The sequence below is a fragment of the Haliotis cracherodii genome, unplaced genomic scaffold (assembly GCF_022045235.1).
Source record: "Haliotis cracherodii isolate W230 unplaced genomic scaffold, xgHalCrac1.p SCAF_15, whole genome shotgun sequence".
Lineage (NCBI taxonomy): Eukaryota > Metazoa > Mollusca > Gastropoda > Lepetellida > Haliotidae > Haliotis > Haliotis cracherodii.
In genome coordinates this window covers 34,955,361-34,979,599 of record NW_027266270.1, presented here as the reverse complement: position 1 = coordinate 34,979,599, position 24,239 = coordinate 34,955,361, and the positions used below count along the sequence as shown (strand labels likewise).

At 39.5% G+C, this 24,239-nt stretch overlaps 3 protein-coding genes across 3 annotated transcripts; 1 reads left to right on the top strand and 2 right to left on the bottom strand.

Annotated features, from left to right (window-relative positions):
• Positions 1–6: 6 nt before the first annotated feature.
• LOC139461667 (serine/threonine-protein phosphatase 6 regulatory ankyrin repeat subunit B-like) lies at positions 7–12,821 on the bottom strand. Its single transcript, XM_071243124.1, has 12 exons — positions 12,707–12,821; positions 9,749–9,832; positions 9,049–9,560; positions 7,864–7,888; positions 7,467–7,645; positions 5,432–5,480; positions 5,037–5,053; positions 4,309–4,336; positions 3,935–4,000; positions 3,331–3,390; positions 122–2,784; positions 7–12 (listed from the first exon to the last, which is right to left on the bottom strand). Exons 1-12 carry the CDS (start codon positions 12,819–12,821, stop codon positions 7–9), a joined length of 3,804 nt encoding a protein of 1,267 aa, XP_071099225.1.
• Positions 12,822–12,832: 11 nt separating this feature from the next.
• LOC139462552 (uncharacterized) lies at positions 12,833–20,731 on the bottom strand. The gene is made up of 3 exons (XM_071244361.1): positions 20,696–20,731; positions 14,353–14,450; positions 12,833–13,986 (listed from the first exon to the last, which is right to left on the bottom strand). Exons 2-3 carry the CDS (start codon positions 14,399–14,401, stop codon positions 12,833–12,835), a joined length of 1,203 nt encoding a protein of 400 aa, XP_071100462.1. The 5' UTR covers positions 14,402–14,450; positions 20,696–20,731.
• Positions 20,732–22,203: 1,472 nt separating this feature from the next.
• Positions 22,204–22,770, top strand: LOC139461666 (uncharacterized). Its single transcript, XM_071243123.1, has one exon. It carries the CDS (start codon positions 22,204–22,206, stop codon positions 22,768–22,770), a length of 567 nt encoding a protein of 188 aa, XP_071099224.1.
• The last annotated feature ends 1,469 nt before the right edge of the window (positions 22,771–24,239 follow it).

Here is a 24,239-nt window from a genome sequence, read left to right as displayed (position 1 = left end):
TGCCAACTATGTCTTTTGAGAGGAGGTACTTGCAGATGTTGACATTGCCACCAATACATGTCACGTGAAGGATGTTGTTCCCATCCCCATCCACTACTGACAGATCACACCCTTTACTCACAAGGAAGTCAAACAGTTCTCTGTGACCCTCGCTAGCTGCGGTCATCACGGGTGTTCTGTTGCATTGTCCTCTACTCTCTATTCCAACTATGTCTTTTGAGAGGAGGTACTTGCAGATGTCGACATTGCCGGCAAAACATGTCACGTGAAGGATGTTGTCTCCATTCCCATCCACTACTGACAGATCACACCCTTTACTCACAAGGAAGTTGAACAATTCTCTGTGACCCTGGTTTGCTGCCTTCATCACGGGTGTTCTGTTGCATTGTCCTCTACTCTCTATTCCAACTATGTCTTTTGAGAGGAGGTACTTGCAGATGTCGACATTGCCGGCAAAACATGTCACGTGAAGGATGTTGTCTCCATTCCCATCCACTACAGACAGATCACACCCTTTACTCACAAGGAAGTCAAACAGTTCTCTGTGACCCTGGTTTGCTGCCTTCATCACGGGTGTTCTGTTGCATTGTCCTCTACTCTCTATGCCAACTATGTCTTTTGAGAGGAGGTACTTGCAGATGTTGACATTGCCACCAATACATGTCACGTGAAGGATGTTTTCTCCATTCCCATCCACTACTGACAGATCACACCCTTTACTCACAAGGAAGTCAAACAGTTCTCTGTGACCCTGGTTTGCTGCCTTCATCACGGGTGTTCTGTTGCTTTGTCCTCTACTCTCTATTCCAACTATGTCTTTTGAGAGGAGGTACTTGCAGATGTCGACATTGCCGGCAAAACATGTCACGTGAAGGATGTTGTCTCCATTCCCATCCACTACTGACAGATCACACCCTTTACTCACAAGGAAGTCAAACAGTTCTCTGTGACCCTGGTTTGCTGCCATCATCACGGGTGTTCTGTTGTATTGTCCTCTACTCTCTATGCCAACTATGTCTTTTGAGAGGAGGTACTTGCAGATGCCGACATTGCCACCAATACATGTCACGTGAAGGATGTTGTCTCCATTCCCATCCACTACTGACAGATCACACCCTTTACTCACAAGGAAGTCAAACAGTTCTCTGTGACCCTCGCTAGCTGCGGTCATCACGGGTGTCGTGTTGTATTGTCCTCTACTCTCTATGCCAACTATGTCTTTTGAGAGGAGGTACTTGCAGATGCCGACATTGCCACCAAGACATGTCACGTGAAGGATGTTGTCACCATCCCCATCTACTACTGACAGATCACACCCTTTACTCACAAGGAAGTTGAACAATTCTCTTTGACCCTGGTTTGCTGCCTTCATCACCGGTGTTCTGTTGCATTGTCCTCTACTCTCTATTCCAACTATGTCTTTTGAGAGGAGGTACTTGCAGATGCCGACATTGCCGGCAAAACATGTCACGTGAAGGATGTTGTCTCCATTCCCATCCACTACAGACAGATCACACCCTTTACTCACAAGGAAGTCAAACAGTTCTCTGTGACCCTGGTTTGCTGCCTTCATCACGGGTGTTCTGTTGTATTGTCCTCTACTCTCTATGCCAACTATGTCTTTTGAGAGGAGGTACTTGCAGATGTCGACATTGCCGGCAAAACATGTCACGTGAAGGATGTTGTCTCCATTCCCATCCACTACTGACAGATCACACCCTTTACTCACAAGGAAGTCAAACAGTTCTCTGTGACCCTGGTTTGCTGCCTTCATCACGGGTGTTCTGTTGCTTTGTCCTCTACTCTCTATGCCAACTATGTCTTTTGAGAGGAGGTACTTGCAGATGCCGACATTGCCACCAAGACATGTCACGTGAAGGATGTTTTCTCCATTCCCATCCACTACTGACAGATCACACCCTTTACTCACAAGGAAGTCAAACAGTTCACTGTGACCCTCGCTAGCTGCTGTCATCACGGGTGTCGTGTTGTATTGTCCTCTACTCTCTATGCCAACTATGTCTTTTGAGAGGAGGTACTTGCAGATGTTGACATTGCCACCAATACATGTCACGTGAAGGATGTTTTCTCCATTCCCATCCACTACTGACAGATCACACCCTTTACTCACAAGGAAGTCAAACAGTTCTCTGTGACCCATGCTAACTGCTGTCATCACGGGTGTTCTGTTGTATTGTCCTCTACTCTCTATGTTAACTACATTGTTTGAGAGGAGGTACTTGCAGATGTCGACATTGCCACCAATACATGTCACGTGAAGGATATTGTCACCATCATCATCGACCACTGACAGATCACACCCTTTTCTAATAAGGAAGTCAAAAACATTTTTCGAGCCATAATACGCAGATGTGACTATCGCTGTCCATGCATATCGCCCTCTCTTCTCCAAGTTGATAGTATTATTTGACAGAATACATTTAACCACATCTACATTTCTACCCATACAGGCAACATGGAGGACAGTGTCATTATTGTCATCAACCTCTAAGATACCACAGCTTTGCCTGTTCAAGAAGTTAACTACTGACAGGTGCCCTGCTTTTGCTGCCACCATGACTGGAGTTCTGCCCAGCCTGCCTCTACAGTTGATATCAGCCAGTCCCCCGGACACTATGTGCATCACGGAATCCAGGTTGCCCTCCTGACACGCCTCATGTAGAGAAGCCTCTCGGTTGAACTTGACCAACTCTAAGTCGCCTCCATCTATTTCTTTTCTTGTCAGCTGATGTAGGTGTTCACCTTGAGCTTCACACCGATCATCTATATTAACAATTATTGACAATAATATTGTGTAATAAAAACGAATACTTCAGCAGCGCCTTTTTCAGGAATTTCCCCGCAAACTAGTGAAACTTAGCAAAACAGTTGACCCCTTCTATTTTTATCTGTATGGTTTGGTTGTGTGGTGTCTAGATACATATAGTCATTGTAAACGTTTAAAGGTGATATTTTCGATACATATTCATATAATAATAATCTTTAAAATATTTGATTAGTAAGAGATTGACAACCCAATTGTATATATATATATATATGTGTGTGTGTGTGTGTGTGTGTGTGTGTGTGTGTGTGTGTGTGTGTGTGTGTGTGTGTGTGTGTGTGTGTGTGTGTGTGAGAAAATGACTGTTATTAAATGTTCACTAACATATGTTCACATGAATACGGGACACTGACAAGTTGTCGCGTTATCGCCCTTACAAAAAACAGGAGAAGGCGATGTTAAGAGGCCTCATCCCTCGCGATAGACTTAAAGCTGTTATGTATTTTCAGGGTTTGTTTTCACTTATAAACTCAAACTGAACTCACGTTTATCCCCTTTTCCGGCATCTGCTATTCTGCCCTTGCGGCTCGTTAAAGTAGATGTTGCTTAAAGAAAATGTAAAACTATCATAAACATTAGTTAGAGGGTCAAATATAGCAATCCAGTCTCAGCTATATAGCACGACAGCAACTGTTATTTGGTCAATCAAGTGATCACAGAAGTTAATACAACCACACACCATTGCTGTATTCTAAAATAGGTTGAACTGATAGTTATCTGGAAATAAAACCTTTGTTCCTGTACCGAGGTTAACATCCGTATGTATTGGGACGGTAATTATCTTGTATTATGAATAAATCCATAAATGACTTTGGCTTTATCTTACCGGCAAACATACCCATATATCATAAATTCCGTTATGAGTAAATATTTTATCATCCTCTTGTCCGATAATATATCGAAATGTAAATATGTTGTTCCGATTCTATTCACAGTTTCCATTGATACCTTCTTTCTTCAATCTTATAGAGCAAACGTTATTACTGTAGGAAGATTTAGTTCAACAGGTTAGTCGAGCCTCAGATGGACAAGTGTTTTCTTCAACATTGCCGGCTACTTTACCAACGTTTGGACCCTTGGATTACTTACAGAATCCAGAATCAGACTTTAAGAATGAGGAGGATCTGACTCTCATCAAGAGAGACAGGCGTACATCTGAAAGACAAAATATGTCAAGGTAAGTATTACGTGTCAGTGATGAGTTATGAGTTATAATTATCGGTTATTGATACTATTATTCAGTGCACTGCGTTACAAAGGGGAGAAAATAATGTAAACATGCACTTGTAAACAAACAGTGGTAGGGTAGCTTTGAAGTCAAGGTGCTCACTCATTACAAGGGTTCAATTCCGACACGGTCACTTCTTTATTTGTTTAAATTCTTTTTGTCTGTCTGACAACACATGCATACTTATTTGGGGATGGTAATATGTAACCAATCAAAAATAGGTACGTCTACCCACCCGTCAAGTAAGCTTGATGCAGCTTTTCCTGTATGAAGAAATACAACGGACTATAAATAAAAGCAACAAAACCATTTCCATATTCATTAGAAATCTCTGCCAAAAACGAGTCGATTGTACGATTCCGACTATATCATGAACATTTGTTAATTAATCATTTTCAAATAGCGATGATACATGGTGTTCGGGAAAATGTGAGTGTATCCTCCACCACCGGTGGCACCCATCAAAAACACATGCAAAGGCAGAGTCAATTGTTCACCTGAATAAAACACAGGGACACATATGCATGGTACAAGTCAAAATAGGGAATTGAATTTGACATCATTCAGTCACTGATGCGTCAAATTTGGAAATCTCCTCCACATGTCTTGGATAAAACTTTTTGAAACCTTAACTGAGGCCTAGAATGCTGTAACCTTGATCAAACAACTTCCGAGTTGGGTGACGCCCTTTGAAATCTCGGTAGAAAGAGCATGCTTGATTGCCTCAAAAGTTGTGAAATATAGGCACCAAGGTCTGGAGCTGCGGGAATACTCCTCGACATTAGTTGTAATATGGATGATATGAGTGTGAGAAGCCAAACATGTATACATTAAATGATGTTACTACTTCAGGACAAATATACCATAATATCAGTGATGACAGCTCTGCCAACTTTAGTGTGACATAACTGCCCACGATCGCTTTTATAACAAAGACAAGAAAGAGATGTATGAATTGTTTACCTTTTCTTGTAAGATGTCTGTAAATGAAACAACATTAGTAACAATAAATACATATACTCAAGAAAGCAGATGTTGAATGACATATCAACTGTTAATGAACGATGTTTTGTTTAAAAGGTTATAGGGGTGGTGTATCCTAGTGGTTAAAGCGTTCGCTCGGGTTCGATTCCACACGTGAGTACCATGCGTGAAGCCCATTTCTGGTGTCTCCCGCCGTGGTATTGCTGGAATTAAGCTAAAAGCGGCGTAAAACCATACTCATTCACTCACTCAGGTATCCCCAGTCGCCATATATTGCTGGAATGTTGCTAAACGCTGCGTAAAACAATACTCATTCACTAAAAGATTTATACTTCAGCAAAGGCCCTAAATATGATGGTTAACCTGAAGCTTACCTTCTTGTCTTTGCTCCAGCTGCTCGATTCTCTTTAGAAGATCGTCATACTGAAATGGAAGTATTCGTTTTATGGAACTGGTTCAACAGAAGTCTAAGTTTAAGTGTAAGTAACAGTACACGGTGCAAGTCCTAGTAGTAGACAGTTTTGAAGTTATATACATCTATGTGGATAGTGTACCGATATATGGCACTGAGACAAGAATATGGTATTACCATATATAAGCCATCCAAATCCTGTACCAATATATACATTTTACATCTCTACATTTTAGTGTTTCCCATCGCGATATGGCTCGAATGTTAATAGACGCAGTATATGACCATAACGATCGACTGTGTAGTTTTTCATTGACCAATACAATATTACTTATAGGTAAAGTTAAATCAACAGCATATCTTCTCACCGTTAGTTTAATGACAAGAAACAGATGCATATGAGGAGAAAATGAGAAAAACATTCCATACAGGGAAATACATTTTGTGGCGTGACATGAATTAGGTGATGAATGTTTTAACAAACATCCAAAGTCAGAAGCAAATCAACGCAGATTAGCATCTAAAAAATCAAAGAGATCAAGGCAAGATGCGAGACTCTTTCACAATTATGTCTGCATAGACTCGGATGGACACGCAATTTTAGATTATCGACAAGATATTAATGTCAATTGTCATCGCGATTTTCTGATATCTGTGATGCGTTCTACATGTTTTGCCAAGCGTTGATATGACAGTTTATCAAGATGAATGTCAGTGAAGCGGATTTATTTGAATTAGACCCAGTAGTGCGCGCCATTCTGTTAAGTATGTTAAGGGATTACTCAAAGTTAGACCACACCAATTTCGATTGTAGTTTGCAAAGTTATGGATTTACAATAATTGTAGCGGAAAGATCATTTTGTGCACATTGGCCCAGGAAGAAGGTGTCAAAGTAACCATCACCTTGCTTCTGGATTCCCTGACATCATATTGGGATGAAAGTAGCCCGACTTACTTTTTTTACTTTCACTTGGATGAACACAAATTTGTCCAATTCTGCCAATCAGATTGCAGAAATTCCACTAGCCACACAAAACATTTAAATGTACCCACATAGATGTACGAGTATCCGAGAGAGACATCGGAACACAAACCTAAAATGTGAGTGACTTGGTTTTAAAAGTTGTTTTTCAGTCTTGTCAATATGTTGTGGGGTGAAAGCCTGAAGTGTTGTAGGTCTCAGACGATTACCACTTCAGTGAAACCCACGAACAACGGTACGGTGCTGACACACCAAGAATCAAACTGAGAGTGAATCTGGGATCAGAACCAACTACTAAGTTACACGCACGTCCCTGCACAGCGAATAGCGGCGACTAACGAAACATAGCCACGCCTAACCCAACATTAAGGACGATCTCTGTTTTGCAAGCTGAAGAATACAAAGATCCTCGAATTTGATCTTGAATATGAGTGTTACCAACAGATGGATATACGGACTGCCATCACCGTGTCATGACCGAAGCATTAGTTGCAAGTAACCCAAACAGACCTATCGCTGCTTGTACACTAATGCTCATTAATGACAAAATAGGCTGTGGCATGTTAGAAACACACACAGAGTGTATTCGTCCCATGTAACATTAAACATATTGCTCTATTAAATAAGTCAGGACAAGTATTCACATACGTTATATCGGGTAACACTTTCTTTGTAAAGTAATACTAGAACTTTTTTTGTGTGGAATCAACAACGATTTGCCTAATCGACATCACAAACACAAAATCAGTGACCTAACCCACTCAGCCACCAAGGTTTAATAAAATGGAGGTCCAACATCTGATAGTCCAGAAAACGTACTTTGTGGACCCCTCTGATAAGTGTAAATTGGCATGGCTCCCATGGATGAAAGTAATTGATTGACAAAATATTATATATAACACCAAATACAAATAAATATAAAACATAGTTGCCACGAAAGTAAGCAAGCAGTGTATTTGGCCTTCATAACCCTCTTCATGGACAGGCTTAAACCAATACACAAATAAATGCATACCTCTCGTCTTTGAATAGGTGCATGTCCATTGTCGTTTCCACTAGTAGCAGATGCCTCTAGACATGACGACTGGTCATCTGGTCGTTCAGGAAGAGTTGATACATGACTGTTTTCTCCCGTAGCTCTATCGTCTTCAGGAGCCATCATTTGAGAAGACGCCTCCTGCGCTGTAGTCCTTTCTGATACAACATGGAAATGTTATAAGAAAAAGCGTCCTGTTATTAAGTGCTGCTTTTAATGATATTTGTAAATATTTAAACTTCAATTACCCATATTTACTCCTGCCAGAGATGTTTATTAGTCAGGTGTTACGACTTTGCAAAACGTACTAAGTGGATGTATATAACAAGTGGTTTGACCGACTTTGCATCTTGCTAGTACTTATTGGTGTGCAAACCTGTCTCGATGTCTTGTTCTTTGTTCTGGGAAGAAAGAAAAAGAAAACAACTTGATATTATTTCTAAAATGGCGAAGGCTCTGTAGATAAAGTGAACTCTTGTAAACTCCATGTCCTCGAACCATCGACAACACGTCAAGTTATCTGCACGAGAATATTAGACTAAAGTTCTCACCAGTAATGTACCAAAACAATAAAGCTACTGTCTTAAAATATATAGGTAATGGCGTTCGATTAAGAGACGTTATTCTGTAGTAGATTCAGACGTAATTCATAAATATAAGTTATCATGACTTCTATGAGTGGGGACGTTTTTATGTAATTGACATTAGATTACAATTGTATGAAATGGTAGAACTGTTTTAATATATAGTATGCGATGATATTGAAGAATTATTACCATCGCAACTGATGATAACACAAGGAAAGGATTGTTCATAGCTTCACGTGACTACCTCAATTTGATTTGCAGAATTGCGTTCCTTTGGCATGGCAGAAAGCTATGATAATGGGTTCAAATGTAAGATTTTTTGTTTTGTTTGTTTGTTTGTTGTTTCACTCCGCCTTCAGCAATATTCCATCTATATGGCGGCGGTCTGTAAGTAATCGAGTCTGGACCAGACTATCCAGTGATTGCCATCACGAGCATCGATCCACGCAATTGGGATACGATGACATGGATAAACCAAGTAAGCCTGACCACCCAATCCCGCTAGTCGCGGTGGGTTATATACTCTCCTAAGCGCCGCAGTTTGCTGTGTTGAGCTGCCTCCCTTAGGAACACCAGAAATCTATGATCTTGGGTTTTAATCCTGGTTCGCCTCGATTACATATTTTAGTTTGTCAGCACCTTATCCGTGCTCATGGGTTTCATTAAAGTGGAAAACGTCTGAGACCTGCACACTGAGGTGACACGACGTGATATTACTGGAACACTGTTCAAAGCGGCGTTAACCCAACTCACTATTCAAAGTGGTAAACTATTCACTTTTTCAGTCATAGCCTTTCCCACTGGTCTTAACCACTGTGCTTTTTTAACTCTTAGTTGTGAGATTTTCATAAAGAAAATCAATAGCTATACTTGAGACCATCTTGAATGTTATTAAACTTTTAGCTCGATGAGATTGGGTATTGATGTTTCCTGTTAAATAATACATTTGTTATTTGAACACAAACAGCAGTTACCTCTCTGTCACTTTGTCGTTGTAGCTGGTTATCATGAAGAACTTTCAGAAAGGCTTTCAGTACTCTGTACATGTCATGAGTTGGGAAAGATAGAGCGCCCAAAACGTGAGAGATTTTCTCAAAATGATTTATTGTTTCAAGGAATGTCTCACGAGCCTGACACACATTCTCATCCAAAACGCCATGAAAGACATTAAAATTCAGCTGCGTTTCGCCTACAATAGCTCTAATGATTGACCTGGCCAAGTATGAGTTGTGTCTGACAGCTGTCTCGGGTCTGTTTGTTGTAAAGGTGAGGATCATGAGAGGGTGTGCAGGGGAGAAGACACACACATCACAAATGACACTCATTGGCACTTCGCCCTGCCAGGATGCTTCTGTCAGGTTCAGTAAACTATGACCCGCTATGATGATGGCACAGTCTTGTTGAAGCAGTTCCTCCAGCCTTCTTTTTATCAGAGGAAACTTGTCTGACAGGTGCTTTCTTGCATTTTGAGGAAAGATCCAAAGGGCTGAAAACACGCAAAACAAGGATCGTTTAGTTGTCCCATAACTTTAAATATTCACGTGTGTTTGAATCTTGTTTTTGTGATGATGCCCAAATATTACAAGCGAATTTCATTATAAATATGACTAGTAAAATTATTGTTATCAGATTTAATCTATATGAAGGCTGTTGAATAGTAAAGGAATTACTCACACGGCTTGTCTGATTCTTCGTGCAATGTACGTAGCATATCATGTTGTTCAGACTGTGATAATACGCTTGATGGGAATGCATGCACTAAAATGAAAACCAAAAAACCTATGGCTTACGAGTTATTTATAATTGAGGATGAGAGAAACATATATGTATATAATTACCTGATAACTATAGATTCTTAGGTCACATTTTTTTACAAATAAATTAATTATGTATTTTACTGCAACTAATAAATCAAATAAATCATAAATCAAATCAAATATTTGATTGGAGGCAAGAGGTAAGCAGAAAGGTGATAGCAGTGGCAATACCAGACTGATACTATAACACAAACAAGATGAAATAAATATTGAAATGTACATGCTGAATAAACAGCTGGAGCACTGCATCCTGTATGTTACACGGGTAGATGTTTTGTTTGAAATTTCTAGTACTTGACAAAGAAATTTCATCAAATATTTGATAAGCATGAAATACTCAGATCCCCCGCCAATATGACATGTCCTGTTGTGTGCAATGGATTAGCTCCTGTGAACTGTGCTCACTGGATCTTTTTGTAAATGGCCTAATTGCAAGCGCTAAAAACGTTATTACTGGTGTTGTTTTGTCATCTGCAGTTTATGATAGAATACGAAACTGTATTTGTTATTACTTAAACAATAATCAGAGATGTATGGGAGTTTTTACTTTACTGAGAGAACATTGAGAGTCTGGAATGCTACAGCACTGGCATGATCAGTAAACAACAAGTCCAAGACAGTGAGTTGGAGAGTGAATGAGTTGTGTCATATTCTGCACATCTAAGAAATCTTCAAGTTTCCTTTTTTTTCACTCAGATCACAGTTTAAATTCCCAGTAACTAGGACATGTTCACATTCATGCTGCTCGGAGAGATCATGAAGTTTCTGCATGAAATCAGTAAGTGAATGCGACAACCGTGTCCATGACACTTTTGGAGGAACATACACACAAGCAATGCAGAACTTGGTTCGGTTGCCACTGTTCATGTTACCATCATGCATTGCGAGGAAGTAGGTTGGTTCGGGTGCCCCAGTTCATGTTACCGACAGGCACTGCGATGAAGTAGGCTTGTTGAGGTGACCCCTTTAAATTGTGTTTTCACAATTATTTACCATGTACGTTGTCCAATATCCTTTGTCAAGTGGTATACATCTCAATTGATAACTATGATAACGGTTCTCAGATGGTTTTTTTGTAGAATGTGTAAATGGTTTCCGAGTTATGCTCTTGCTAAGGAAACATTCGCAAAAACTCCCAAACTTTCAAAAGGCACCAGTTTACCCCTAGACCTATTTATATGCCACGTTTGAAGAAATATTACATGGTTTTCAAGATCTGACCGGAAACGAAGACTACCGCGATTTTCAGTCTAAGTCAAAGCCATTGAAAGCGAAATTCGAAAATGTTTTTTTTTCAAAAATCCCAAACTTTTGGGAATAAAAACATGGATATTGTCGGTCTTACAAAGGTTTCAGTTCTTGGTGTATTTATGAAATAATTGGCAAAGTATTTCGCTTCTCGGTTGGGAATAACTACCACATATCAACAATACAGGCACTTCATCCTCAACATAATAAAGGCTTCCAGCATGGAAGAAGAGGCGTTCTTTAAATAGCAATTTAGTACAGTCGAACCTCGCTCATCCGGACATGTGCAATTTCTCAAATATTGTCGATATAATGGAATTTCCGGGTATATAAATCCCTTGTCATATGACCAGAGTTAACAAACACACACGCACACACACACACAAGCTCACACACACGCACACCTCCCCACCTTACCCAAATAATTCTACCAGAGTAGATGCATTAGATTTTCGAGCACTCTGCGCAGTGAAAAACTTCAGCGAATTCAGGTAAACAAACAGGTGGTAGCAAATATATACACTGTATTTCTTGTTCTGCTAGGAATTGCTTTATATGCAGGGATTACGATTGCCGAGTTTATTTTCTGGTAAAGTAATCCGGAAATGGCAGTCATCTGTACACACATTGCCGGTGTTTCGCTTAATACAGTGTTGTTTGGCAAAGTTTATTTCTGATGATTGTTAGTGGCAGCAAATAAAAGGCGCTCGTAAGATAGAACTTTAGAAGTGGCCCACGGCAGTTCGTATGTCTTGCGTGGCCTCCCTAATTTGGTGCGGTTGCATGCTCCGTCCAAGCGCTTGACAGAGAGCTCCCCTGTGAGGTCCTTGTTTATAGTCATAATTCAATTTCGGGAGAGACAAAACTATTTCGAAAGTGTCGAGAGGTTACAGTTTCTTGAAGACTGGCCATACCTAAAAAATCAAGACTACTGCGAATTGATTCCTTTTACAATCTGCCCTGCATGAACGGGATACCTACTAAGTAATATGACTGCAGTAAATACTTCTTGCATTATCATAAACATAATAATCTTTTAATGTGTGACCTTGAGAATGAATTTGACCTCCAGTTGCATGTCCATCGGTGAAGTTAAATATAACAGAAATATCGCATATACTCCACACTGAAAGTTGGTCATAAGTTTTTAGTCACTTAACATACATACCGTACAGAAAAGATGAAGGAAGCCATCTTTGTGAAAAGGCCAAACAAACTTTACTGACAACCTTCGCTTTATACGTAGAGCAATCATGGCCGTTTCAGAAATTGAATTCACGGATCCATGTCTAAAACATGTTATCCAGGCTATAAAGGATCTGTACTAAAGGACATCATATTCCAGACACAAACAAGCGCAGTAAGACAAATAAGCAATCTTGCCAACGGCCTTGACTTTGACAGGACTGATCAATGTCGCGAATAAAATCTTTTGGACTATGAAAGGGAAATGTTTGCTGCTATATATCTTAGAGGTACAAGCTGTTTTCATTGTGTGGCGGTGGTCAGTGCGGTCAAACCCTACACATCCCAATTGCTCATTGGGCTGCTTATTGCTTTCTTTTACCTGAAATGACTGCATTCCCGTCAGGTTCATCAGAGTCATATGTCTTCCCATACGACATGAGGTACGGCCCATCAGAGCTGTACGAGCTGGACACACTGGAGTCACTGTCTGCCATTTTGAAAGAAATCAGTACTCTCTTTGCTTACACTTAAAACACAGTGTTTTGTTATTCATAGATAAACTGAAACGTCGCAACCACTCTTCTTTATCAATACGACGAATTTCATTGCCTTTCACTTCGTATGCCCTCGGTCCTTCTTTGTCATTAAAAACAATTCCTTCACAATAACGCACAGCAACTTCTAACACGTAACCACTGGGTATCTTGTGGAAGATTATCTCGATAAGGCCATCTGGAGCATCATGGAAAGTCTCATCTTTTAAGACAGTAACGGTATCTTTGAGTTTTTGAAGTATAAGTTTAGTTACGGCTTGCGGGTCAACTGTCAGTTGAAATCCTTCAATGATCGGCACTTTGGTTCCATACTCTGCTATGTATTTCTTTTGCTCCTCGGCAATTCCAACATAAAATGAACCCCCGTTATCCACCTTTGACATGGATGTCACATTATACTTTAGTTTCAGGTCCGTCCAGATGTAATCTGCGAAACTAGAGTCACTTTTCCCGATCTTTTTCAAAATCTGAGATTTTAACGCCTTGTATTCTATGTTCCTATTTTCGTGATATTGCTGTGGGTTATTGAACAAAGATGCGAAATGTTCAGTTGTACTGCTGCCTACAGTATCAGTTTCTCGACATTTTGCACTTTGTGATCTCCTTGCCTTGGTTGTGGATAGTAAACATGCCACTGTGACGTATGAGGGATTTTCATTGGCAATATCGTCTCTTATTTTCGTATTGAAATCTACAGTCGCTACACCATGAGCACTTTCCACATTAAGCCAAATAAAGTCAGTGTCATTTTGAAAATCAGACAAAGGCAACTCCGACAACCATTGTCGCCTGTATATGTTTACATACAACTGTCCATCTTCAATTAGATCCGACAAACTCCTTGTAATTGCCTCATCAAACTGTTCAAGGCACCTATCTTCCGATTCCTGGCCGTTAATATGGACCAACAGATGCCCACCTCCACTGTTCCTTAAAGCCGACACCACTTTACCAATTCTGTCAATAACCTTCTTCTTTTCTCTCAAATGTCCAGATCTCTTCCCAGCACAAATATGAGGTCGTTCCGTGTGAATGACAAACAAATTCAGAGCACAGGATATGTCCCCATACCTCCGTTCAACACTCTGACACTTCTCACATGAACCTGAAAGGGAATGTTAATGTGCTTACAGGTGTTCTTGTGATATAGGGGATTCATTTTATTCTAAGTAAATACATGAAGATGTTAATGAATCCATTGATAGAACTCAGTTTTGTTATTGACACAGAAAAGAGCATCCATAAAATACGTCAAAAGTTTCAAGTAAGTTTCACACAATTTAGCTTACATGTACCTAATGTTTGTTAACAGTACCAGAAAATAACTTTAAATGAACTATTTACATTTGAAGATTACTGACTTACGAGTCACAGTTTCTTTTATGTGGTAACCTTTGAATATCTGCAGTTCTAATATGTAGTGCTTAGTGTGTACATTTCTGTAAACAATACATTTTTACATGCAGTTTACCGGTCAAATCTTTGGCCGATGTTGTCCCATTCACACCAGAGTCAACCATGGCAGATATGTATTCATCCTGAATTGCTCGTTCATCCTAAAAGCTTCATCTGTAATGGAAAATATATTTTCATATACACATGTAGATCTCCACGTCAAACTATAAACATTGTAGTAAGGAAGCTTAAATTGAATATTTATTTCTGTTTCAATGAGGAAACACGCATACTTCACGAATCTCTGAGTCATATCCTTCTGTGAAATAGTTACTTTGGTAAAACAAGACACGGTAGGTCGCTCCATCCTTTTTTTGTTTTACCACAATCGCATGCAGTGTACCCCACGTACTCGTAAATAGCACGAGACTTTGCTCGTTACATATCTAGTAACAAACAAAACACTATCTCAAGATAGGCTTATACTTGCAAGTTCTGAATGTCGACCCAAAGGTGAGCATAAACCCCATCTTAAACCAGTTTAGAAGTCTGATGGACATAATGATGCACACTGCAGGCTGAGGGATGAGGGTTGCTTGACGAGCTTGGTTAAAAGAACAGTAGACCCAGAGATGGAAACTCAGATTTGCGCAGGACCTGGACCAACTGACCATCTGGACCATCATCTGATATATATCTCAGTAATTGAACATGGATTTGATTAGCTGATTGGCATTTACATATGTTTAGCTTTTCTATTGTATTGTGTTAAAAAAGTTTAATTGAACATAGTTTCATTGTAATCTACAGAATACCATACATTCTGTAACTTAATATACTGTCACAATGTTTTGTCATTACATAGGTGGTAAAGGATGTTTCAATTTGTAAACGAATACATTTCTGATATACATAGTTCATGATCACTTCCGTATTTCTGACAGCAAAATGCAAATTCCAGTATATTAAAAACGAGTTGAGCACTAGATATACAATATTTTCTGTATTCGATATATCAACAATAAAACGCGGGCTTATAACGTTCCACATTACAAGACGGCCTCTGTTCCCAATTAGTTGATACGCGTTTTCGATCCAAGATGGCGAAAGTGTGAACATCAATAGTATGGACCATTCAGTATTCTGAATTAGGAGAAACACATATCGTGTTTACAATGCAAAATTACCTGTAGATTTACACACTGTGAAATAGCCCATCACATTGTTCATAGAGAACTTTCCAATAAGATCTAAAATTTTGAACTGTTAAACCTGTACATCCATTAAATCTGGACAAACACTCCTCCTGGGCGATTGCGTATGTGTACATACAAACTATATAATAGTACTCTGTACTGATTAAAGTGTTTTCTGGACACAAGTGATACACTTCTGTTGGTCCAAACAATTTCACCGAGAATGGTACCTAAAATGGGATTGACTTACATTGTCATTCAACCTCTTTGCATTTATTATATTTTAAAGATATTTCAAGTTTCTGTTAATACATGATTTTATTTCGCCATAAACTATATTTGGAATGGAAAATACATTCAATGGATTTAATTATGTTCAAATACATGCATAGTGCATTTACGAAAAATGTGGGTAATACTATACATGTAACTGCCACGCGTTTGTGCCCCAGATAAAAATGTTGACATGGATTCATTGATGAACTCCAATTGTGTTGTATATACGTTACCGTTCTGCTTTTGTATTCCAGCAAAGACCAGTCTTTAAGAGCTAAAATACACTCAACTATCTGTATGGTTACCTGCATGTCCGTCGAGTATGGACCTCAATATCGCCTGCTGATAATTGTAAATATGTCACTGTCAGAAGGAGCATAATATATAGCAACTTGGTGGACAACCAAGCACCTTGAAAGGTTTCTTAACGTTGTAACTATGACACACGCTAATATCAAAAGGGTCAACTTAACCATGCCAGCCAGAGTATCGGTTTATGGTCTCTGATGCCAGCCAAGTTAGTGGCTGATATTTACTTTTGATACGTACGCACAAAACATTTGTCAATCACAAAGAAACCATAGTGTTAAACAGACATTGTTTAAATTGTATACACAAATAAAATGCTTTTATATTAAATCTGATTTTTCAGGAGCCCATACTTTTTTAGTAATCATAATTGTAGATTTTCTTCTATTTTCCTCTTGTTGCTTGGGAGATAGAAACGGACCTCGTCCGTCAAGTTATTGTTCTTTATATACACAACAGGCATGTGCTAAACTTTTGCTATTCAAGATGTTTCGTGTATCGTTTAGTCGTGGCATCAAGTAACAGTTAAACTGTTGTAACAGACAACGTGTTTGGCAACTAAGAATTCATTTATTGGCCTTTTCATGATGCGCGTACATTGATCCCGTGGTTATGTGGCGCTACAATGACATACAATTGATTCTTCACATATTGTTTGTGCTTATATTCGTCATGTATGTATCTCAATAGCACACATGTGTGTCTTTTGTTTGAGTATAGCATATTATTCTACTGTGGTATCTCTCTCGCGGAGACCAGTATTTGATACTTAGAATGTGGTCTTAATGGAAGCGTACCTTAATAGTCAATTGATAAATTCCTGACCAATAACAAAAGCTTTCAAAATTCATGAATACTTTCGCGTAAAGAAGAAAGTGCGTCAATAGCGATACATGCTATACCAAATATGTACAAAACACACATAACACACATCACACAAGAAAGTTAGTTTAGATTTCCACATGCAGAACTACAACATGTCATAAAGCTGTTTCACAATGCTCTCTTAAAAACTTTAAAACTGACTACTACTTCGAATCTTACTCATATTTGTGGACGGCCTGCAGACATAATATCACTAGTATGAATATAATGTTTTAATGAGAGACAAGTTTCTTTCTTAAGTTTCCACAAATTTTAGATTTGGAACTTCTAAAGGACCGATTGATTCCTCATCAGTCCTGAATTAAATCATCCTTACTTGCACAAATGTATGTAATAACGTTTCCGGGTCCTGTAGATTCTAATTCTAACTAAGGATGGAACGATTTTGGTTTCCGAAACCCAAACATAAAGACTCCTAACATTGACAAACTGGCTACAGAGGGGATCATCTTTGAGAACGCCTTATTGTAGCCCGTAAATCTCATTTGCTTTTATATATCACTTTAACTTTTATGCATTTAATGCATGAATATAAGTTGTAAATTGTCCAAATGTATTTGTAGAATGATCTGTCATGGATTCTGAATCTTGAAAATTATAACTGTCATAAAAGAAGGATTTTTCGAGATGAAACTGATAAGAGCATATCCACGATCGACGGTTGTCAGTATGTGCACTGTTAGATACAGCCTCGTCCTCAAATAATTATTTAGAGGTATCGTACTGCCTTCGTGAGTGGAATGTTTCCATTCAAGATGGGCATGCAGGTAAGAAAAATAAAAGATTTTTTTCCTCATGAAACATTAAGATGAACATAACACATTTAACATTAATGGTGCCAGAACAGAATTTTGTGAATCAGTTTTTAACTGGGATCAAATATGGCCCCGTATGGGACAACCCCGCTAAGCCAAGCGTGTAATTTGTATAACGTGAAATGTCGTCTTGTCTGTTATGGTGTAATGGGGGTTACATTTAAATTTCACATTGAAACACGGAGTTCTGAACGATGTTCAGGCCGCATGTGTGCCTCTCAACTACACCTTACTGCAACAAGAGTTGAAGAAACTCGGATACGCTACCCATGCATATGGTCGACAGGTATGTCCAGAAAAAGTATTATAATACAACAGCTTTTGTAGAGTGCGAAATTGGCTTTCTGATCGTATGGATGTAGGTTTGATACCAATCAATATGGCCTAAACACTATGCATTCCTGTACATGGACGAAATGAATCTCGGATACCTTACAAGCAAGGTAGATACATGTATATGATTACCTACTATGTTCACAAAGAATTGTAATAATTTGATAAATGAGCGGGTCCCAACTATCAGCAAAGAATTTTCATATTTAACTATTCTACACAACCCAACACCCGCCCATCAGTTTCATGAGTTTTTCAAGATGGCACCTGGGTTTCTGCAAATGGAAGTGTACACCTACTTACAGAGGGTTTGATACGTTCTTCGGCTACTACAGTACTAGTGCAGCGGAGGACTACTTCAATCATAGCAAGGGCAAGTATATTTCTATCAAAACAACAATATATTACTCAATGCCATTCAAAGTAATCACTAGTTTCGAACCATCTCTATCAGGGTCCTTTTTTCACGGTGGACCCACAGTTCACCACTGTGATCAGACTCAAACATATAAACATTGATGACAATTATCTAAATAAAAACGTGTTTGAATATATACGAAACAGTCCATTGCGCGTAATAGCCAAAGTAGCAGAACAAATACTACCCTGGATTATCGTGGATGGTGCGAACCCTTGTTAGGATTTATTCCTAGCTTACTTACTTACTTATATTGGAGATTTAACGTGCGCTTTCCGACTGCAAGCGTATGTCGCACACGGTGATTCCTAGCCCTCCATTGATGACTAAATAGTTGGGTGGCCAGGCTCGGTGATGATTGCGTGTTATCGCAGATCGACGGTGTAGGACGCTGCTCGTATTATAAATCACTGGTTTGTCTTATCAAGTCTCGATTATTCACATGTCACTTATTTAATTTAATAGAGATTTGAAGCCCTAACTTTACCATGACGATGCCGACGGTAACGAACAGAGTTCCTGTACGCTCGTATGTGTCCCCATGATTTAGAACGAACTACTGGCTACACGAATACTGTCTGGTGTTCAGTCACGTTTGTTGATTGACAACATGCACAAAGATGGTGTAATATAGATGTAGGGCTTAACCTCAATTTGAACAGTGTGTTTTTCAGTCATGTTCGCATCGCCATGGACTTGTTCAATCTGGGACGTTAAAATATGTGACCCAGTTTGAGTGATTTGAGTGATATCATCCAGGTTATCTGCTGGAATTTCACCCAAGATAATGTTGTTTGTCACGCCAAAGGCATGGGTTTGATTCCGCCCATTTCACCGTTGTGATTATGCTGGAATATTGCATAAATAGCGGAACGTAGCTAGTTTGAGGAGGTTCTTGAATTATTTATTTGCAAACGCAAGACATATCATGATACAGGTAGCTTATTCACCAATCATCATAGCGAAAGATGTATGTCACGGAGCAAGAAACCATTTGGACAACTGGTGTACATGACACAATAATAACAAACTTATAGAATACATTTAGCTTTCTTATTTCTGTTTGATTTATATATCGTAATGACATTTAGCATATGATACACACAGAAAGATCCGTAGTTCCATAGATATATAGATCTATACCTGTACTGTGTAAATGTGAACATAATTATCAGCTTGGTGAGTGTAATGCACTTCATATTGTTCATATATCAACCTTAACTGTTAGGTATCACTGATTAGGATGGCTCTGCATGGTGTGGTTAACCCAAGTACACATAGCAACTGTGATAACACGCCTGACACATTGGTATTTATCAAACTACTGCATGCAAGTATATACACATAAAGATTTGTACAAAAGTCACAATGTAAATTGATCAAGTCAAATATTCATGTCAAAAATATTATTTACGGACAATAATATTATGGCAGGAATAATTTACAAACTTAAGTTGATTTATCCAAAATTACCTGCAATACTTTCACATTGAGCATCAAATATTAGATTTAATCGATATCCTGATTAAAGTATCCTACTTTTATTAAACTTCTTATTGTGGTCATAAAGCAATAAACTAGTTTTCGCAGATTATTAGCGAATTTAACAAATGTTATATTTGGGATTACACCTTTTTCGTAAAGTACAGATTCTCGTACTTTTTGGGGGTTGAGTCCCGTCCGGGATTCGAAATCTTTACTTGGAAGGTGTTATCCCAAATATAACATTTGTTACATTTGACCACTTTCTAAATGGCATTGTGTGTTCATAGCTTTCGGCCATTGGAGCTGTGCCAATTTACACTTGTCAGAGGGGTACGTGATCTAGACTACCAGTTGTCGGACTTTCATTTTTGTGGAAGCCTCAGTGGCTGAGTGGGTTAGATCGCTGACTTTGTGTGCTGGCGATTAGGTGCCTCAATCTGGCAGTGAGGGTTCGAATCCCGGACGGGACTGAACCCAAACAAGTACGAGAATCTGTACTTTACGAAGAAGGTGTTATCCCAAATATAACATTTGTTACATTTGACCACTTTCAAAATGACATTGTGTATTCATGTTAGCGAATTATTCCGTAATCTTACTCCAGAAGATGATCACAAACGTGTGCGTTGTAGTATATGTCATTCATTAAGATTGTATGTAAATACAATAACCGTGAAAACAGAAAAAGTTACTGACTCTCACCTCGTTTGCATATGGCGTCGTCTTGCAGGGAGTATATTGATGCAACGATCACACTGCGCAATTCATCGTGCGCTGATATGATCAGTAACTTATCGTTCAGAGGGGCGTATAAGCATGTTATCATTATAGTTGAAGGTCGCTGTGATAATAAAACTGCGCATTTAACCCTCGTTTTGTTTGTGATGCAATGTTTAATATAAATATTTGTAATGTTGCTATTTTGAGTTTGAACTGGCGGTGAAGTTGCTACTTCAACTGTTTTAACAATAAATGACTTACGAAGTTTGCCGACATGTACTGATTTTTATATCAAAAGACAAAGTCAAACATACGATATGAAAAAAACAGGTCATGCAGCGCGAAAGACATACTATCTTTCTAAGTCTGAATCACTGAAGAGATTGTATCGATATACTTAATGTTCACGTGTAGTTTATTTTGTTTTGCTTTGTTACATGAATTAAATTATATATTAGCAAAACTATCCCCCATGAATAAAATCTGTTTGATTTTCTTTTATACGGTCACAGCATAGACACGGTATGTACAACAGCGTTTTGGGATATGATTTCGGACACCTTTAATCTCACTGTGACATGTGGTTCCAGCTACTGTATGTTTTTCCAGATAAGCACACTGAACATTTATTTATTGTCTTCTGTCCATGTGAGGGAAACCACCCCCAAAGCTGTGCTCACTGATAACCTAGATATGGTTATTATAGTCGACAAGGACATCGATAGCAACGTCGATTGTCATAATGTAGCTTGTACTTGTACAGCAGTGACATTTTAACTATTTGTGATTTCACTAATGGAGTGATATCTCTATGGTCTCATACAGTCATCTCGCTGAAGATTCTGTACCATTGAAAAGGGGCGTATGCTTATATTACTGTCTAACAACCATGGCACGATATCTACGCACTTCAGGGGCTATTACGATGGGTGCAGTTTGCATGTATTTAGTGATATACTTTCCCTGATTACAAGCTGAACAAAATACACGACCAGACAGCATAATCTACAGGCATCAAACTGACAAATGGACGATACTGCTTCCACACACTCATCAAATATCAGGTGAAAGGGACAACTCAAATAACCATCCATTCGGACATGGTGAAAGGGACAACATAAATAACCATCCATGCGGACATGGTGAAAAGGAAAACTCAAATAGTTATTCATTCGGACATGGTGAAAGGGACAACTCAACTAGCCATCCATGCGGACATGGTGAAATGGACAACTCAAATAACCATCCATGCGGACATAGTGAAAGGGACAACTCAAATAACCATCCATGCGGAAATGGTGAAAGGGACAACTCAACTAGCCATCCATGCGGACATGGTGAAAGGGACAACTCAAATAACCATCAATGCGGACATGGTGAAAGGGACAACTCAACTAGCCATCCATGCGGACATGGTGAAAGGGACAACTCAAATAACCATCCATGCGGACATGGTGAAAGGGACAACTTAAATAACCATCCATGCGGAAATGGTGAAAGTGACAACTCAAATAACCATCCATGCGGACATGGTGAAAGGGACAACTCAAATAACCATCCATGCGGACATGGTGAAAGGGACAACTCAAATAACCATCCATGCGGACATGGTGAAAGGGACAACTCAAATAACCATCCATGCGGAAATGGTGAAAGGGACAACTCAAATAACCATCCATGCGGACATGGTGAAAGGGACAACTCAAATAACCATCCATGCGGACATGGTGAAAGGGACAACTCAAATAACCATCCATGCGGACATGGTGAAAGGGACAACTCAACTAGCCATCCATGCGGACATGGTGAAATGGACAACTCAAATAACCATCCATGCGGACATAGTGAAAGGGACAACTCAAATAACCATCCATGCGGAAATGGTGAAAGGGACAACTCAACTAGCCATCCATGCGGACATGGTGAAAGGGACAACTCAAATAACCATCAATGCGGACATGGTGAAAGGGACAACTCAACTAGCCATCCATGCGGACATGGTGAAAGGGACAACTCAAATAACCATCCATGCGGACATGGTGAAAGGGACAACTTAAATAACCATCCATGCGGAAATGGTGAAAGTGACAACTCAAATAACCATCCATGCGGACATGGTGAAAGGGACAACTCAAATAACCATCCATGCGGACATGGTGAAAGGGACAACTCAAATAACCATCCATGCGGACATGGTGAAAGGGACAACTCAAATAACCATCCATGCGGACATGGTGAAAAGGACAACTCAAATAGTCATTCATTCGGACATGGTGAAAGAGACAACATAAATAACCATCCATGCGGACATGGTGAAAGGGACAACTCAAATAACCATCCATGCGGACATGGTGAAAGGGACAACTCAAATAACCATCCATGCGGACATGGTGAAAGGGACAACTTAAATAACCATCCATGCGGACATGGTGAAAGGGACAACTCAAATAGTCATCCATGCGGACATGGTGAAATGGACAACTCAAATAACCATCCATGTGGACATGGTGAAAGGGACAACTCAAATAATCATCCATGCGGACATGGTGAAAGGGACAACTCAAATAACCATCCATGCGAACATGGTGAAATGGACAACTCAAATAACCATCCATGCGGACATGGTGAAAGGGACAACTCAAATAACCATCCATTCGGACATGGTGAAAGGGACAACTCAAATAATCATCCATGCGGACATGGTGTCAGCTCAAGGGAATGTTGCTCCTTCCGTTTGCCACCGTTAAGAGTTGGACAGCGTGGTTCAAGGCTGGAAAAGATAGCATCTAGGAAAGTTGAGTGATCGAGTGTTTAACGCCGCTTTAAACAGTATTTCATTTATATCACGTCGCCCCAGCCAAATGTGGGAGGAAAACCCGAAGTGATGCAGGTCTCAGACCACTTAGGTGAAACCAACCAACACTTGTGTAATGCTGACAAACCTAGAAGCATTATTGGGGTGAACCAGGATTCGAACCCACGATCATAGGACGCATCATAGTGAACTGTGGGGCTTTGGACGACTGGACAACCCATGCCAACAGATTTGGAAGACCTTCAACTGACTCCACTATGGAAAATGTGACAAAATGCATGATATGAGTATGGATCATCGGCGACTCACCAAACGTCACCTTGCCAACGTTAACACAGTAGCATCTTTTGTGAGAGAGGTGTGCGTCTTAGCGGACATTCCTTATGGCTATAAAGGGAAGTTGACTATTGGAAAGTTGAAATAATCCCCCCTTGTCATGCAGTGTTGTGTAGATATTGCCACTCTCAATCTGTATGCATGTTTTGATATGGAATAGATGAGGTGGTTTCACGGGTCTCTTCTTTAGTTCTCGTGGGTAAATCAGTGGAATAGAATCGGCCATTTGACTATTATTGTAAGATAGCATAACGAAACAGATCAGCAAGGAAGGAAACACAATTGGTGCCCATTGGGGATGCCTGCCTCTTGCCTGACAGACATTTTCCCAAATTTAACGTTGATGTTGTCTATGAGGAAGCCCAGCAACTCAAA

Excerpts from the sequence above, each read along its gene's own strand:
- LOC139462552 (XM_071244361.1), bottom strand. The coding sequence starts at position 14,401 with ATGGTTGACTCTGGTGTGAATGGGACAACATCGGCCAAAGATTTGACC. Across the intron at positions 13,987-14,352 it reads ATCGGCCAAAGATTTGACCG|GTTCATGTGAGAAGTGTCAG; the intron begins GTAAACTGCATG and ends ATTCCCTTTCAG.
- LOC139461667 (XM_071243124.1), bottom strand. The coding sequence starts at position 12,821 with ATGGCAGACAGTGACTCCAGTGTGTCCAGCTCGTACAGCTCTGATGGG. Across the intron at positions 9,561-9,748 it reads CGAAGAATCAGACAAGCCGT|CCCTTTGGATCTTTCCTCAA; the intron begins GTGAGTAATTCC and ends GCGTGTTTTCAG. Across the intron at positions 3,391-3,934 it reads AAAGTCTGATTCTGGATTCT|CAACATCTACTTTAACGAGC; the intron begins GTAAGTAATCCA and ends ATTTTCTTTAAG.
- LOC139461666 (XM_071243123.1), top strand. The coding sequence starts at position 22,204 with ATGGTGAAAGTGACAACTCAAATAACCATCCATGCGGACATGGTGAAA.